General features: G+C 35.4%; 1 protein-coding gene across 1 annotated transcript in view; it reads right to left on the minus strand.

Annotated features, from left to right (window-relative positions):
- Positions 1 to 17,734, minus strand: part of CNTLN (centlein) — a 191,432-nt gene that overhangs the window by 38,250 nt on the left and 135,448 nt on the right. Inside the window, exons 16-18 of the mRNA XM_037372632.1 lie at positions 16,654 to 16,828; positions 13,603 to 13,684; positions 12,741 to 12,964 (exon numbers count right to left, since the gene is read on the minus strand). Of these exons, the coding sequence (XP_037228529.1) occupies positions 12,741 to 12,964; positions 13,603 to 13,684; positions 16,654 to 16,828 (481 nt within the window). The remainder of the gene's footprint in view (positions 1 to 12,740; positions 12,965 to 13,602; positions 13,685 to 16,653; positions 16,829 to 17,734) is intronic.

Genomic DNA, 17,734 nt, shown 5'->3' on the forward strand with positions numbered 1-17,734 from the left:
CTGATATTGCTCCCCCAAGGACAATATGTGGGAGCTGCTCTTATGGTCCTGCTTTCAGATCACTGATACACCTTAACAGAAACCAAAGAGTAATAAGCCGCATGGAGGAAAAGGAGAACTTGGTAACCAAGGAGTAAAAGTTTGCAAAGACTAGCTGCTAGCCCCACTGTTCAAACTCTTCAGTATTAAAATACTTCTCCTGTGCTAGTTACCTACAAAAAAAACCCCAAAAAACCCAAACAGAAAACAAAAAAAATAAAAATCTTTCCATTTGAGAATGAGGACAAAAAAAATATTTCTACAAGAGAAAGACTGGTAATGATGTCAATACATTAAATTCAGCACATGTGCAAAAGACCCTAAGTAAAGTATTCCTGAAAATTTTGGTCTAGCTATAGAGAAGATTCTCCTGGCAGCCTTCTGAAGTTCTTCAGTGCCTTCAGAGTGAAAATTTGCCTTATATTTAAATCATCTTTCTTGAAAAACTAAATCTTCCTTCCTTTAAGAAAGCACAAACTGACCACTAGCCCTTTACTTGCACTGCAAGGTGGCTATTGCACTCCTCTGCCCTTACCACTGATCTGTTATTTTATAGGTTTCATTAATTACACTCCTTTAATCTTTTCTCACAGTTAACATGCTCAAAACTACTTAGAATTACTGCTCCTTCGTTCCAATATGTGTATGTTATGTATGGTGCCCAAAACAAGATGCAGTATTTCACAGAGTGCTTTGACACTGCCAAGTAGCAAAATAAATGTCCTCTGTAAAATTCTCTGAAAGAAACAATGCCTGGCAAGCTGGCAATGGCTCTACTATGAAGAGTGGTAGACCTGACAAGCAGGTGGCCTTCATGCTATGAAATACCATCTTCGTGTTCCTGAGAAACGGACGCCAGTATTTGTCCAATCTACGGACCTTTGCAAAGTAAATACACACATCTACTAGCCAAAAAAACCCACCCCAAAACCCAGCCAACTGCAATTTTGGCTTTTTCCACTACTCATGCGTTTGTGATATGTCAAGTCTTGTAAAGGGAGGGATAACATGTAAAAATATATGCATCATGTATCCAAAAATATTTTCATGAGTAAAACCTACTTTTTGCCTCCTGGCTTAATGTATTTTTATGTACAAACGTGTAAAAAACAATTTAAAAAGTAGAGATTAAGTAAAAAGTGATATTTCATTTAATCTTGATTTAGCCTTATGGGATTCAAACTACAGAAAGTCTCTTACAGAAATAAAATCCTCGTTACACTTGTGAAAAAATCCCAAGATAGCCAAACGCAAACCTTCAGCTTCAATAAAACCAGTTTCTTCTTCCCTCTAACTAGTAAATGATTTTTAAATCAAATGATCTAGAGACTTTTCTAAAGATCTGAATGTTTAAAATAAAAAAATGTTGGCAAATACCACAATATTTTTTTCATTCATGGCTAACTTTCAAATTTTTATTGTTGTATATCATAACAGTTTTAGAAACAGAAAACGAAAATTAAGAATTGCAGCTTTTTGTGTCTTGTTTACACTTTTAAGCATTTTTTTAATGAGAAGGTGCAACATCCATTTGCTAATAACAGTGAGTCTATTGCTGAAATACTACTTATAAAAAACTTTATGTAAAACTTATAAAAACATTATTTATAAAAAAGTTGACCCTTTACAAGCACATAATGTAGTATATGGAACCTTTCTTTTTATTATTTACCTTAGTTTTCATTATTTTTTACATGACGTGCCTTTGATACTAACAAAAATGCACAGCCTTTTTCAATCATAATTTATAAAGAAACAAAACATGTAAATATGAGTGTTTTGGCAGGTTTATGTGTAGAAACAGTCACACACCCTTTCTGACCACAACTGCTTACTGAGATTTTAATAACATGTATTGCCACACTTCTCTAAAAGCAAAGTGAAGCAAGAAGTGAAAATTCTTTTAGAAAATATAAGCAGAGTTTCCTGGTTGGTGCTGTACAGGAACTATCATTTTGTTACAAACAGAAGAGAAATTATAGACTTGCAATGTTTAGATCACTTTCAGTGACTTAAAATATTGTTCTCCCAAGTGACCTAAAAAACTGAGTAAAACAACAGTATGACTATAATATACAGGGTGTTGCTAGTGATAATCATACTGTCTTCAACATACAAAACACAGACATTGTTTTAACAAATAACACTTGGCTGACCCAGAAGATAAGATGATGGAATAAGACAGTCACGTCCAATTCCTCATGGATTCTCAGCTTGGATCCTGTTTTTTGCACAGTTTACCTTATGAACATGATCCGAGTGACATTTCACAAATTCCTGGATAAATGTTGCTACACTCTGCCAGCAGAGAGACAGGCTGTGTCATGCACAGATCAATAATAGCACTGTGTTTCATCAGCCTCAAAATCAAAAGTGCTTCATCTGGCAAAAGCCACGGCCCTTGAGGATCTGACATATATAAACTGAATACCCTACACAGGATATCTACTACAAAAGCTGCCAGTGTAAAGACGAGTCTAAAGATACACGGTGGATGTATGTAAATAAGAAAACACGTATTTGTATATATAGAGAAGTTTTTAACTCCTTTTTATGAAAAGAACAAGTATCACAAAGCAGCAACTGAACAATGGAAATGAGACTAAAATTTTGCAATTATTGACAGAAAAATAGAAGCAGTCAGGACAATCCAATATTCATAATCTTTTGAGGAATTTACTGTAAAATGCAAGTACTTTTTGAACGGTACACAATAATACATATGACAGTGGGCTGCAATAAAATGCACTCTAAGCTATATGTGATGCTTTCTTATCAAAATTAGGTTCATAAAAACATAGAACATCAGAAAACTTTTCTTCAGGGAAACTACTCAGAGTAGAGGTCTTGAGACTGTATATCATCATATAACTCCTGTAGTTTCAGGACTCAGTATAGGTTTTCCTAAGGCAACAATTGAAATTTATGTCTCCTGCTGCTTAGCTTTCCTCATGATTACCTTAACTTTATTTTTCAGTCACAGAACTTATAAAATTTATATCTTCAACTAAGTGCACTACATGTAGATTTTTAATTGAAATTAGTATCTATCAAAATTACTTTCCTTCATTTGTTTCTCGTGAATTCAGTTTTCTTTTCTCTGACAATTTTTCTATTTCAAACAATACTTTGAAAAATAAATATTTTTATTCTTTGGAAGCCAAACCTTTAACAAAATATCTCTACTTGAGTCCTGTATCAAGATTTTGACTCAAAAAAGATTAATCTGTCTCTATGCTCCCAATTAAAACGAAAAGCTTTCTCCTTTAAATATTTCACTACTACCTTACTGAAAAGGTAGTTTCCTTATGCCCAGCCCTACAGGTAGACAAAAAAATGAAGGAAGTATTAAAAAATGTTTTTTTATCTGTTTCTTTTCTGAATTTTCCTTACCAAGCTATGCATTACCTAAAATAAAGAGCTTTAGTCTTCTTACAGGTCTGCAGCAGCAATTCTAAAGGGCTGTACCAGACCAATGTAATCCTAAATTCTGTGTATAGTATACCACAAAAGTGATTGTTACTTCTCTGCATTTCTTCTGCTAAAGACTAACCTGCTCTTAATGTTCCTGTTGTATGCACACTGTGAAACATGGATTTCCTTTATGTTACTTCCTTTGTTTCATTGTCCATTTTCCCCTGTGCCATGACTCTGTATTTTAATGTCTTGAGTGGCCATGGCTTCTTCCTTTGCCTTGGAATTTCTCCTCTTTATAACCTGATGTTTGAACATGATCAGAACGCTCCACCTTGGCTTCAGTTAGAACCTTATAAAATACTGGTTTGACTTTTCTTAAATTTATCATCCATGTTTATATCTCTTCTCCACAGCTCTACTAAATGCTGGGTTTCATCACAAAAACTCTGTTGCCTAGCAGTGTTCTATGAAGGATGCACATTTCTTCCATCAGTTCTTCAGATAAATGAACAGTGTTACTGAAGTTGAGAACATAGCTTCCTGTTTGAATTTTTCCTTAATTCAATTCATGTTGTTAAACATATCCTCCCTCTTCCTATCTCTATTTTTTTTAATGCTTCCTACAGAACATGCATTTTTTTATTCCCTTCAGACTCTGCCCACTGCTAACCACAAGCAGTTGATTCTCTAATTCTTCCCTTTAAGATTAATTGTCCAATATCACTGCAGTTCTGACTCCAATAGGCAATGGTCGGTTACAGTCACATAAAAATTAAAGACCACATATCTGGTACAAGTCTATCTTGTATCAGCTCTGCAGCCCTGAATATTTTTTTTCAATCTTCCTTTGCTACACTGAAGACTTTCTTTTTCTTAGATATCTAAACTTGAGTTGCCCTTCAATCTACTCTCTGAAAATCTCAAACTGTTCCCTGGAACGGTGTATTTTCAAATCTTTCTCCTAAGTCAAATGCTTTTTACTTCCATCAATCTCCTTCTTGGATTCTGGGTATTAGAGCTACATAAGAGTATTCTAAGAGCAATCAAATCATGCCAAGTGGAAGAAAATGTACTCCTTTGCTGCTGCTGTATGGCCCCCAGTTTATACATTCAAGGACTGCACTAGTGTTTTTCACAATGGCAATGGGAGTTCATGCTCAGCTCATTACCTACTAGGACTCTCATTTTTCTTCAGAGTCTCTGGTTCCCAGGAGACAGCCATTCAGCCTCGCTCAACATGAACTTGAGCAATGTATTGGTTTTCATTATGATGTAATGATTTCCTCATTAAAAACACTGTGAGGTCATAATGATCTATACTTCTCAATCAGTCTCTGGTGGATGATTGAAAGCTTAGAGTAGCTGTCAATGACTGAAGATATCCTCTTGCACTGGCTGGGATTTTTTACGTTGCCACTAATTTTTAAAAAATGATTGAAAGATTTTACCTCTAAAACAAACAGCAAAAAGACTGTCATATATTTCATAGTATATCCAAACAGAATAGATGTGGAAGGTGTAAACCATTATCTTGGGGAAAAAAATAATTTTATCATTCATGTGAGGGATCAACTGAAAAATTAATTTCATGGTACGTGAGATTCTGAGCTAGTGAAAATGATTAAGTGGTACTTATATGCACCAATTTAACCTTAAGGCATGAATTGACACATTGAATCTACACTGTGTTCCATGTGTCAGTGCTTAGCTCCAACCCAATACCAAGTAAAACTGATGATGATGAAGATAATTTTTGGAATTTAATCTCCTAAGTACATTTTAATACAAGCAATCACTCTTGCATAGGGGCACACAACAAAAATGAGTGGATGTGCTTGTAAGGCTTCTAGATACTTTCAGGTTACAGAGCCTTTCTTGTAATCCCATGACTCTGCCCCTTCCACTCCTTACAAAATCCAGCCGCTCAAGTAAGGAACAAACCTGATTCACCTATCACATGTGTCTACCTTGCTAACATCTGGCTCCACCATTCTTCTGTTCCCTAACTTTGCAATGAGGGAAATCTATATAACAGATTATGACAGGAACAAAGGCAAGGAAAGTAAAGTAAAAGGATGCATTAGGAGAAAGCTGAAGAATCAACTCACTCAACATTCACAATATAAAGGGATGTGGAAGTATGTCCCAAATTTCTCATGACTCTTGAAAACTTTTAGTAAGGACATTATCAGGAAAACCTTTACCTAGGCCAGTAAAGACAGACAAGAGAGACTGTTAGGTAAAAATCCATCCTGAAACAGACAATTGCAAACAACTGGGGAGAGAATTCAAACTTCCAGGGTAGGATATATGGCTGATAGAAACCCAAGACATCTATTTCTTGCATTTTAGTAACACCTATATAGAATGGTACACAGAGGTGTTATTGCATAGTCTATCAGAATACTAAATCATAAAATACTAAAGGTAATATGCAGCTACATCTTCTATTGCAATTTTTTCCCTGCAAGTTCAAAACACAAAAGAATCTCTCACCATAGTGAGGTCTATATATTCAAGACTAGAACTAATAACATTTTTACCACCATACCCAGGAGGTCTTGAATTTTCATTGAATTCAGTGGAAATAAGCACATGCATAAAATGGTTAGTACATCACTTTCATAGTTAATACTGGTAGTTACTAATAATGAGTCATTCATGGCCCGCTCCACTGAACAAGCCTAAGAGCACTCACCCAGTTGCAGCCCAAACCAGTTTTCTGTGACAATCTGTGAGAAAAATCAGACTGCCAGAGCTGAGATGTTACCTCTTGTCTACATATGAATAATTATTCCCAAAGCAGTGAATCTTTTGGGGTGAGATTTTTGGTAAAAATATATTATGCAACAAAACCATGTATTATCCACAGAACTTTACGTAGAAGAGAAGGTTCAAGAACCCAGTATAGCTTAAATAAATGAGCAGATCACACTGCATTCAATGAAGACATTCCTGTGAGCACAAAAGGTAATCCTATTACGAAAGTATTTGTTGAGCTTTTCCAGGTTTCAAACAGTGTCTTTATTCAGGAAATTTTTGGGGAAAAAACTGCAAACCCAGTTTTATTTTCTGTAAAATAATAAGGTAAGATTCAATGCACAAGGAAAGTTTGAACAAATCACAGGGAATGTGAAGAAAAATAAGCTACCTATCACATGAAAACCATAAAGTAAAAATTACAGGATGGTATCTTCCAGAGTTTACTGTAATTTACATACAAGCCTATTCTATTACTGTATTGTACTAGCAGATAGAAATATATTAGATATGCTTATAGATATGTGTACTATCTCTATTTGTAACATTACAAGAACATGCTAATTTTTGTGATACAGGTTCTTTCTTTTAATATAGAAATATACTTCGTAGGATTTCTAAATGATACAGCAATTTAAATCGTGTTGATTGCAAGTATATTCTATGAACTTCATGTAGTTCTCACAGTTTTTTCTACGTATTTTTCTAGAATTTACCTGTCTCTAAGATATTTCATTTTGACAGCAGTATAATACAGCTCTCATAGTTCTAGTTCATGCCAACTGTTCTCTTTAATTTATGAATGAGTCTCATTTCCTACATACAATGTACTTCAACTGTTGTTCATCAATAATTCAACAGGTCTACTGTAATTTTTCTTCAGAGATCAATAGAAATGTAAAAGGTATTTTGCTTTATTTTTGTTTTGTAATGACAACAGTTTCCTGATAAATATATTTTACAGTGTAGTTCTGTTAACAGAACTGATTTCAGGAAGCTGCAAGTTTTCAATGTGGCAAACTATTAAAAAAATAAATTTTTTGAGTACATGCATTTTAAAAGGGCAGTTATTTTCATGTTTACCATTTGGAAATTCCTCAATTTATTTCCAAGTCAAGTTCTCTGACAGAGGAGAAAGCAGAAATTTGAGAACTGTTTTGTATCAGCAGCAACACTGAATCAGTACTACCAGAGGAAAAATTAAATAGGGATTTCCCCATTTAGTAACCAAAATCTTTGAACAAACTTATTTAAGTAGTTGATCATGTTTCATTCCAAGCAGAATTTTGGACTAGGACTTGAAAGAGGTGAATTCTAGTCTCACAGAGTCACATAGCATTGTCTGTCTCTGTCTCCAGACTTTTCAAGTGTGACATCCCAGCCCAATTTCCAATTTATTAGGCTCAGCAAAGCTCTAATAAAACTGCAATACTGCAGAACCTATTCTCCTCAATGCTGTCAATTCAAAGCCTTCAAAAGCTACAGGTAGGGTCCAGAAATTGAACCTAAATGTCATAAAATTAAAAGTCTGAATTACATTGCAGACAATTTTTCCTACCTACAGATAATGTTGCTGTTCAGGTTTGGAACACTGTGGTGAGTCTAGGAAGAATGGCTTTCTTTCAAGAATACACAGACTGAGGATGTGTTTTGAGTTTTGAATTACCCGCTGTGCCTGCAAAGAGGTCTCTTCAAGGCATGCATACATGGCGATAACAGCAGTGTGACCTTAGAAGAAAAAACCACAGAATTTATACCCAATCAAATTTTGAGAAGACTTTAGTTCTCATACTGGCACATAGTTTAGTTCAATTACCAGATAAACCTCTGCTCTCTTAGACTCTATTTGCAAACCCTGGAAAGGTCAGGCTGTATATCCTACTTCATCATACCTTTATCCCTTCTGGTTTACCTTTTCACTTCTGCTGTATTTTAAGAAAAACTAGTATAGCAAATTTGCTGCTTTGATTTTTAAGTATTTTTGAGCAACTGCCTTTACTTCTTTTTTAGTATTGTGCCCAAAGATTACAGTTTGGCAAATTAACCAAGACTATTTTTATTCAAAGCAGTTAGGAAAGGATAACCTGTATGCTTCTAAAGGAGGAGAGGGGGAAGATCACATTTCTCCTGATGTTTCTGGGAACAAACTTTTCCTAAACAGCTTCACAGAATTCTTTCATTGTGTCATTACATTCTGTGCCAAAGGTGGAGGGCTGCAGAAATGATTTTGCACGGAGATTGGCAAAAGTGTTGAATAGGGTATATTTAGCTTTATATTTTATTTTTAAGATGGATACAAGTAAAATTTTCCAGACTTAAGTGTCCTGTAAGAATGGAAAGGGACACTGTTGAACAGAGCAGAAACAAATTCTATTCTTATTAGACTATTTTTTGCCTATTAAAATATGGGATCATTACAGCAGCTTTTTTTTTTTCCTGCTTCTATATGTGAAAGTTATAATTCCTGCATATACTGCTGACGTAGTAGTAAAACCTCTTACACAATTTATCTGTAAACACTACCATATTGAGGCTTAAATTAAAGTCTTCAAAATTTTAATTCTTCTAAAACCTTTTACAAAATTTTATCAGTCAGATATTCTGTAGGTATGATTAGTATTACCTGATGTACATAATGAAAAATACCTTTCCATGCTACTGTAGAAAAAAAACCCCACCACTTAATTAGAAAAGACGACACTGATTGCAGAAGCTTTTCTTATAAACTTAATTAAAAAAAGCACAAATGCTCTGAAGTGTTTCTATGAAAGAGGAGTCAAAAAGATAAAACCAGAACACCGGTAAAAGTGTTTTGAGAAAACAACTTGATTGTCTAAGAGAATTTCTAACTGGACAATGTTTATATAGGAAGCCTCCAAAAACTGTCAAAACAATTACACATTTGCTGTAATCAACAAAAATTAGGAAGTTCCAAAAGCAGTTTTAGCTTACTGCAAGGTAATTAAAAAAGCATTCAGTTTATAATTTCAAGCCTATTCCTAAAATTTACTTTAAGGAAACCACAGTCATACTAAAATTGTTATGTAAATAGCAATACATCTTTAAACATGACTGAAAACACTCTTCATGAAAACCAGTCTAAGTGAGATCTTTGTGTAAGTAACACTTAAATCAGTAATTTACAGTGCATATAAATTCAGAAAATATGTACCAGAAAAAAAATCCTAGTCTGAGTTACGGCTAATATGAGCAGAGGCTTCTTGGGGGGGCGCGGGGGGGAAGCAAGCTACTTTTCTTCCCAATTCAGCAAAAATATAGTTATATATCTGCAGGAATGCATCTGAACCTTTCACATTATTCTCTCCAAATGATCTGTCAGCATTTGACTGGTTGACTTGTTACCGTTCTTTGAGATTCAGGTTTCCTGCTGAGGTAGACTTACACAGGCACTTTGCAAATGTCTACAGCATTCCATTAAAAAATGCACCTTTTCCTGTGACATCACCTGAGAAACACTGGAGAACTGATGTAAAAGATCCTGCGGTACTTTTCAGCAGTGGACCTGTGAGTGGCCTTGACATGAATAAGATAAGCACTAATGACTTCACCTGCTTAAGATTTTTATTTCTTATTCAATATACTTTGAACTTTTGCAATGAGAATGATACATACAGGATAAAACTAATGATAATTACTGTGCTGTATGCAATAAATACAGTTGTCTTATAAGCAGTCAGTGATAAAAATGAATAGAGGGGCAGAATAAATCTTAGAAAAAAAATTTCCTGAATTTTTCCAACAATACCTTTCAGACATTTCTCAAAGAAACTAAGAAAATGCTAAATCCCTTCACTTCTACATTAAGTACCAGCTCCAGCTGTGATTTTTATACACTTCATAGCAAAATGGAACTACTGTACTTCTTTACAGACAGTCTTGACTCAGTGGTAATGTGAATCCTTGGAGAATGCAAGCTTTGACTCACATGTGCAGTCATTTTTTCAGAAATATGCAAAGAATTGCTTTTGCAGAAACAAAACAAAGCAAGAAATCTACATTACTGCTAAGTGTTTATAAGGCCAAACAAAAGAAAGTATTTCAGCATTCTGAACTCCTACAAGCAGAAAGACAAATATATACATACATACATGGCTGTGTGGATCTTCAAGAAAAATACACAAAACCACACATGTAGATACATTCTGAAAATCAAGAGATGCTAGACAGTCCTTAGGCTGTACAAGCTGTAAAATCTATCTCAAAATGAACATCTGGAACATTACATCTTAAAACTAGAGTCGACCTTCTAGCACTAGATTCCTTGGGGATTATAATGAAGAACTGACTGCAAAAACTTCTGCCCTTGTCTACTAATGGATTTATTTTCTTAGCTAAATTCACGCAACATGGCATCTCATCCAAGCCATGATGTTAATGTTTACAGTTGCTACAATGCCATACTTACCTTAGGGCAGCATCACCAGTTCACTGTTATTATAAGATTACTCAGAACTTAATGATTATATATGGAAGCTTATTTTTATATATTAGTCATTCTGACACTCCTGAAGCGTTAAAAAGTCTCCCTAAAGCCAGAGATTGTCTCAATCTTTCAGTCTTTCATGGTTTGTTCACCTGTTTTTTACCTTCTACGTGTTCAAGAAAATTCTAAAATCTAAAAACAGAAGCATTGAGAAGTATTCTTGCTAGTGAAAAAGTTATTTCCAAAAATTGTAATTTCCCTTGCAATATTTTAAAACTTCACTTCTAGGTAGTATTTCTTATAAAAAAAAAAACCACAAACACAAACACAAAACCCCCACACAAATGTGTGCTTTACAACCATTTGATCTGTCTGAATCATGGTTCTCTCTCTAAAATGTGCATGTACCCTGCAGTGACGGTTTAGGTTCTTTACCTCCTTAATTTTCACTTGGCAAGTAGCCCAAGCCTCTGCTTTAAATTTCCCACTTGGTAGCACTAGTATGGCACCTGAAGAGTAATTAGTTGTAAGAAAGGGAATTTGAATTGTTTGCTGAGAAGGAAAAAAAATGTGCATGCCTAATAAAGATTTTTCCTTGAGTAACTGCAAGACCATTTATTTATTTTTGCTTAGAATGCACCACCCTTTAAATAGACCAGTGACCAATTTTTTTAAACTTTCCAGAAACACTGAGTGAAATAAAACTGGTTTGGTGTAAAGACAATGCTGTATCACTTCTAGTCAGTCTTTTACATTACAGCAGCACTTATCTTGACATGAATTCTGCCTTTTTTTTTCTTTTTTTTTTTTTAAAGTTTCCTGATAATGGCCTTTTTTATTTTATTCCTCACATTGCACTTGTATGGACACCTAAGGTGTAGTCTTCTAGGAAGGCAAATCATGAAGATGTCTGAGCAAGCAGAATATTTTACCTAAATCACACATATAACTCTCTGTGAAGTTTATACTGTCCATGAAACTTTACATTATGATACTGTTTGTGAGATAGGCAGTTCTCCATTGGTTCCAATGACCTTGGAAACTATTTTTGAACAACTCATTACATATATATAGTTATGCAAAATGAGTAACAGAAATTAGGTTTTCTCTCCTCTAGAAATTAGCAGTTCCCCAGCCCTAAGAAAGTGAAAAGTGCTGCTCCTGATACTGCTTCTGCCTTCTGTGTGAAGACAGAAATGCAGAGAAGTTTGAGGGGGAGGGGATTTGATTTCTTTTTTAATGTCTGCCTCCTTCCAGCAAGTCCATCTGTTGTAGCACTATAATTCTGGAAGCAGGATGTGTGTGTGACCAACAGGAGACAATTACTGCAAAAGTGTTTGTTGATTCAGCTCTATAAAGGGCAGGCCAATCACTACAGTATGAATAGAAAAGAATTCCAGCTGAGGAGCTGCATATAGATTAACACAAAATACATATATATAAATGAGAATGGGGAAAACCAGAAAGGAGTAATGGTATGGGAAAGGATTAAGTAGGAATGAAGACTGAAGCAGAGAAGAAAGCTAGCATCTTTGGGGCTGTTAACCAAATAGTTTACAAGTCTCTGTTTTCATAAATCTTGTTCTCTAGCTTTTCACCTTGACAAAGAGATGGGATTAAATAGATACAGAACTGGTCTGAGCCCCCTTTAGAAGAAAACTCCAGTTGCCTTGATCGCTCCACCCTTGGGGCCCATGCAGATAGTCTGTTTCTCCAGAAGTGCCTGTTCTTCACAGTGGAACGGGTGGTGGTCACGTACTGACCAGGTAGTCAGGCAAGTTCTTAGCCCACAGGCTAAAAGTGAAACTTCCCTCACCCACTTGAATGCAGGTAAAACGTCAGCATGAAGACCACTTCTTTTTCAGAAGGATTAATGAACTGGGTTGATACAACAGTAAATCAGTCCTCAATATAATTTATACATTGATTCAGTATCTCATATAAAGCATGCTGGTATATGACATTTCATAATTTTGATCAAAACATATTAAGAGACAGGAATTAATGATATCAAAATTTCACAGCATTACAACAGAATTAAGCTGAACATTGTAAGACACCATAACGAAAAGTACTTTACCTCTATGGTCAGTTTACTAGTTTGAAGTCTCTGATCAGCCAAATGTAGCTGAGCTGTTAGTTTTTCATTGGTTTCTTTAAATCCCTTCACAGAAGACGCTGCTGTCTTTTTTTCATTCTGTAAAATAGCTATCTGCTGCTGCAATGACTTGATTCTTTCCTGCAGTAGAGTAACACGGTAGCCTGGTTTCTGGACAATGATATTTCTTCTTTTTGTTCTGTTCACTAAACATAAAACAGCATGTTATTAAACTGAAAGATCGTTGCAAATAAAATGATTTCTAATTTATCTTTGGCCCTTCAAAACAATGTTCTTTCTAGCCTCTACAATATTTCTCAGGAAGCAAACTGGTAAATTAATTCAGTTAACCTGTAAGTGCTCTCTCTATGTTATTAATTTTCTGAAGTGCCAATGCTGCAAACTCAACAAGGACTTGGAAGTTAAATGTGTCTCACTTCTGATTGGTATTACCACTGTCTTGTTAACAGATATTTTTTTTAAGGTCTAAGACAAAATACAGTTACTTTTGTTTCATTGGCTGTGTTGGCTACATGGGACAAACAACAACAGGCAGTGAAAAGCCTATTTCATTGATTAGATTCAATAGGTAGGACCTAATAGAAAGAGAGTATATTTTAACTGCATTGAAAAGATGCTGTTTGCTGGTCTCTTTTTATATGACAATTTCAACTTAAAATAATGAGCTAAATCTTTGAAAATACGGTTGTGGAAATTTAAACAAGCAAATCCTACAAAAGTATATAAGTGGGTTTATGTAATATACAAGAGGTTTTGGAATATCAGGCAGGAATGCTTTGTCAATCCTACTTATGAAGCTGCCAAAAATATATGATATTCCTACCTTTGCTTAGAATTGTTGGATAAGATGTTGTAAGACAGCAGATCTTTCTCCTTTTGGAATGCAACCTCTCTGTGTCTTCATTCTGTGAATGGTGTTAAATAAAAAACAGAAGTACAAAGCCAGCAACCACAATACTCCAAAGTTTTGCAGTCTGAACTGAAACAACAAAAATTACTTCAAATAATACACAAAACTCTAAATAATTTTGATTTGAAAATCAGTCTTACATCAACCAGCAAAGAGTACAAACTTCTATCTTTCCCACCAAATGTAGAAGAAATAACAAACTGTTATAGGTAAACCACAACCCTTTCCAAAGAATCCCAGAGAAAAATGAAGTGTCTGTTAATGCCTACACTTTGATAGGTTCTGGAACATTTGATTTTTTTAGATATGCATTTACTTTTAGGGAAAAAAGATGCTATGTATTACTTGAAAACTTACAATATCCTAATTATCAAGATTATTTAAATGAAAATAAAAAGGAGTAACAGTCTTACTAGTTCAAAAGGATGAAGATCAGATTAGACACTGAGCTGTAACTGGAAAATGCATGAATATATATGAACATGCAAATACAACTCCTGTGTTTGTACAGGGTTTAACAAAAGTCAGCTGCATGCCTTTTAAATACCTGATTTGAAAAATCAGCTATTGCCAGAACGTATCAAATGTTCAATGAAGGAAGCAGAGGCTAAAGAAGAATGCTCCTTGCAGTATGTTAAATGATAATGTCTGGAGCATGGCTTACTCCAAAATCAAAATACTGTTTCCCTAGCTCTTAAATACTCAGTGTGTTTTGAAATGCTTTTGTTCTGGAATTCTGCAACATTAATCCAATTCTTAAAGTCTTCATTTTGCGATTTCTATGTGATAACACACATGTTTCTGGAAATATTCGTAATTAACATAGCTGTTCATCGAATTTAAAAGAGTAAACAGCATCAGATTATCTATTAACTGCACTGAAGAAATTACTGACATTGCAGGATAGCTTTTTTGAATTCTAGGTTTATACAATCACCACAAAATCCAAAGGACAGGGAAACAGGATAGGCTAGAAAAAAAAATATAACTGCCACTTTTTCAGGCTAAAATGAAAGCAAAACAAAGGAGATCAAGCTTTTGTAGGTCTGTCTCCTTCGAGTAGTCTCTTAATTATTTTATTCCATGACTCAAAGACAACAGTGGAAACCAGTACTAAGTCCCTATCTGTATGTCCAGAGGATCTTACACTCACTGAAGATACGTAATTGCATGATCAATGCTAGTCTGCAATAGTGATTATGTTACAGGGAACGGAGCTGTTGGCAGATGATGAGCAAACATCCATGCCTGCAATGAAAAGCTGGAGATCTCCACTCTGCACCACAGCTCTGATAAATACTTGAGTTGTAAGAGAGTGCCAGTAACTCTCCTGATACTTCACAGGGTATTACATATTTATAACACAAAAGGCAAAACTGAGAAAGTCCTTGTGTCATAAATGATCTCCTCTCCAACCCCAGGCATAGCTCAGGTTTGGGAGATTTCTCTACCCTCTTTTTGTATGAGAATACCATGACCCAGCTGGATTGGCCTTAAAACCTCAGGAGGGATTTAAGACTTGTGTTAAAAGTGGTGCTCCCAATTGTCAATACTAAACCTTTTTGCAATACTATCTTCTCTACTCACAAACCATGTTTTCAGGTGCTTTTCCTGCAACAGGGGACTCCTGCTGAGGCATATATACCTGCTTAGAGCTCTTGGGATGCTTCTCGTGTAGGCTCCCAGTCCACCAATCTGTTACGTATGTGTATCAGAATATACCTGTGTTGGCCTTTTCCAGAAAGAGAGAGTAAATGCTATATAGGCAAACAGGAGAGGCTGGCTGTGCCTGCACTATGAAGCAAGAGAGTCCACAGCCTCCTGGATTCCCTGCCTTGTATATCTTCACTTAGGAGCAGCAGGAGATAACAGGAGTAGCACACTGTCAGATTTTCACATGTATCATGTGCACCTGCTCATACTGTGTATTCTGTACCAAAAGATGGTTGCAGAAGAATTTCCCTTTTTTTCACCTTTTCTGCCAGAAAAATAGATCTTTTGATGGAAACACACAATCAAGAATATTTAACATGACCAGAGAGTTTGTATTTGCTTTAAAATTTTAGAGACTATGAAAATATAATCTGTTTTCAAACTTCACTGTATCACCATATATAACAGAATTTCAAACTAGTTTTCTAACAGAGGCAAGTTGTTCAGTGTTTCAGTATTCTGTTTCTTGAACTAAGAAACAACAATATCTGCTTGCGTTTTAAATTCCATGAAGTGATTTATTTGGCCAAACGCAGATGGGAAAAAGTATTAGACAGTGTTCAAAAGTCCAAAAATGAGTCATCTGTTACAGATTGTACAGAGCCTCTAAAGACCTGGGAAACAACCAGCTGGACCTCTTCTGTGAGAAAACAGCATATAGATGTTAGGAATGAGATGAGGGGTTCAAATCCCAGACAATGAATGTAAATGGGCTAAGAAGAAGCTAAAAGCAAACTTTCCTCTAGATAGAATCTCCTGGACAGAGCAGAGCCAAAAGCATCTTTCTAAGATGGAGACAACTCCTTCTGCACACACCAAATGAACCGAGAGGTGTTCATGCTTGATTAATCAGCACACCATTTGGCTAGAGGGGAGGAGGGGATGTTGCTGTTTCCTTGTTATGGGTTAGGTCGCCCTGTTCTGTATGGCTTTGCTGATTGAGAAATAATTTAATGTGATGTTTGCAGCATTCTTTGTCTGGCCTGTGAGACAGCAGGACTAGCTTACAGCAGCTTTACACGTTTTAATCAGCTTTTGCACTCCTGACAGTCCCTGCAAATACGTTTGCAGGCTAATTGTTCAGAAAATATTCTAAATTATAATGAAACCATCCATTGAATATCTGGAAGCAGATTTTCTTTTCAGGTTACAACAAGAGTCAAATTAATTAAGAGGAGAACAGCAGTGATAATATGAACAATTAAACTTCAACACTCTGCACAGGAGAACAAAACAAGTTCTGTTACACACCTTTTTATTACACTGCTGGTTTTTGCCTTGTAAATGATCAATGTTGCAGTGCTTTTGACCATGTTGTATTTGCTTTTTTCCCTGTTGTTTACTTCTATCTGGCAGTGGATCAATGTTTTGCATTGTCTTCATAATCACTGTTTCCAAACTTTCAGAAGTTGGTATTTCAGAGTCACTAAAACAGCACATTCAGGAAAACAGAATGCAGTAAAACTAAAAGTTAAAAAGTTCCAAACAGCCAATGCTTGATCACATCAAAAATAACACATGCAAGAAAGAAGAGTAATATAAAATCCAAAGAGTACTAAGTTGATCTATTCAACAGATGCTTACAAATATGATGAAGAAGAAATCTCTGAAATTATCAGGTTCTATTCTCTCAAATGGAATCTCACTCCACAATGCATGGTCTGAGACTTCAACTGCTTCTTAAAGGACAGCTTTTCTTACCGTCTAACAAAAGTGACAGACATGAAAAACTACCTGAGAGTACTTCTGGTCTGTGAATGGCTCACAAAGTCATACTATGTTTCTACTTCCCTTCACTTTCACATTTGGTAACAAAAGAAACAAAAGCACAGTACTTCACTCAATAACATTTTGTTTCAATTGAACTTTATTTGTAGTGTCAACTGAGACAAACTCAAAAATCACACTGCAGTGAAATCTCTGCCTAGCACCCCTCTGGAGTGCTTTTAAATTCTGCAAGCTTGGCAGTCCTTCTGAAATTCATGGTCACACAGAGAAACTGGACCTGAAACTTCCATTCTACTTTGAATTTTTCCCTTAACTTGCACTCAATGTGCTCTTAATTTCCAGTTTTTCACTGCCTTGCCCCAAACTATCATTTCTTTTCAGATATTTAGTGAAGTCCATCTTAAAACATGAAGTCTTGGATATGTCATTTTCTATAACATAGAAATAACCATTTGTGCAATTGGATTTGTGAACGAATCCCTCAACAGAAGGTAATTTTGATTTGTAACTTCTTAAACCAAGACACTTAAGGTGGCACAACTGAGTTCCAATTAAGTTGCACCACCATAGAAATCAACAGTTTAGAGATGGAGGCTACTTACCC

Source organism: Falco rusticolus, chromosome Z (assembly GCF_015220075.1).
Source record: "Falco rusticolus isolate bFalRus1 chromosome Z, bFalRus1.pri, whole genome shotgun sequence".
NCBI classification, from domain to species: Eukaryota; Metazoa; Chordata; class Aves; order Falconiformes; family Falconidae; genus Falco; species Falco rusticolus.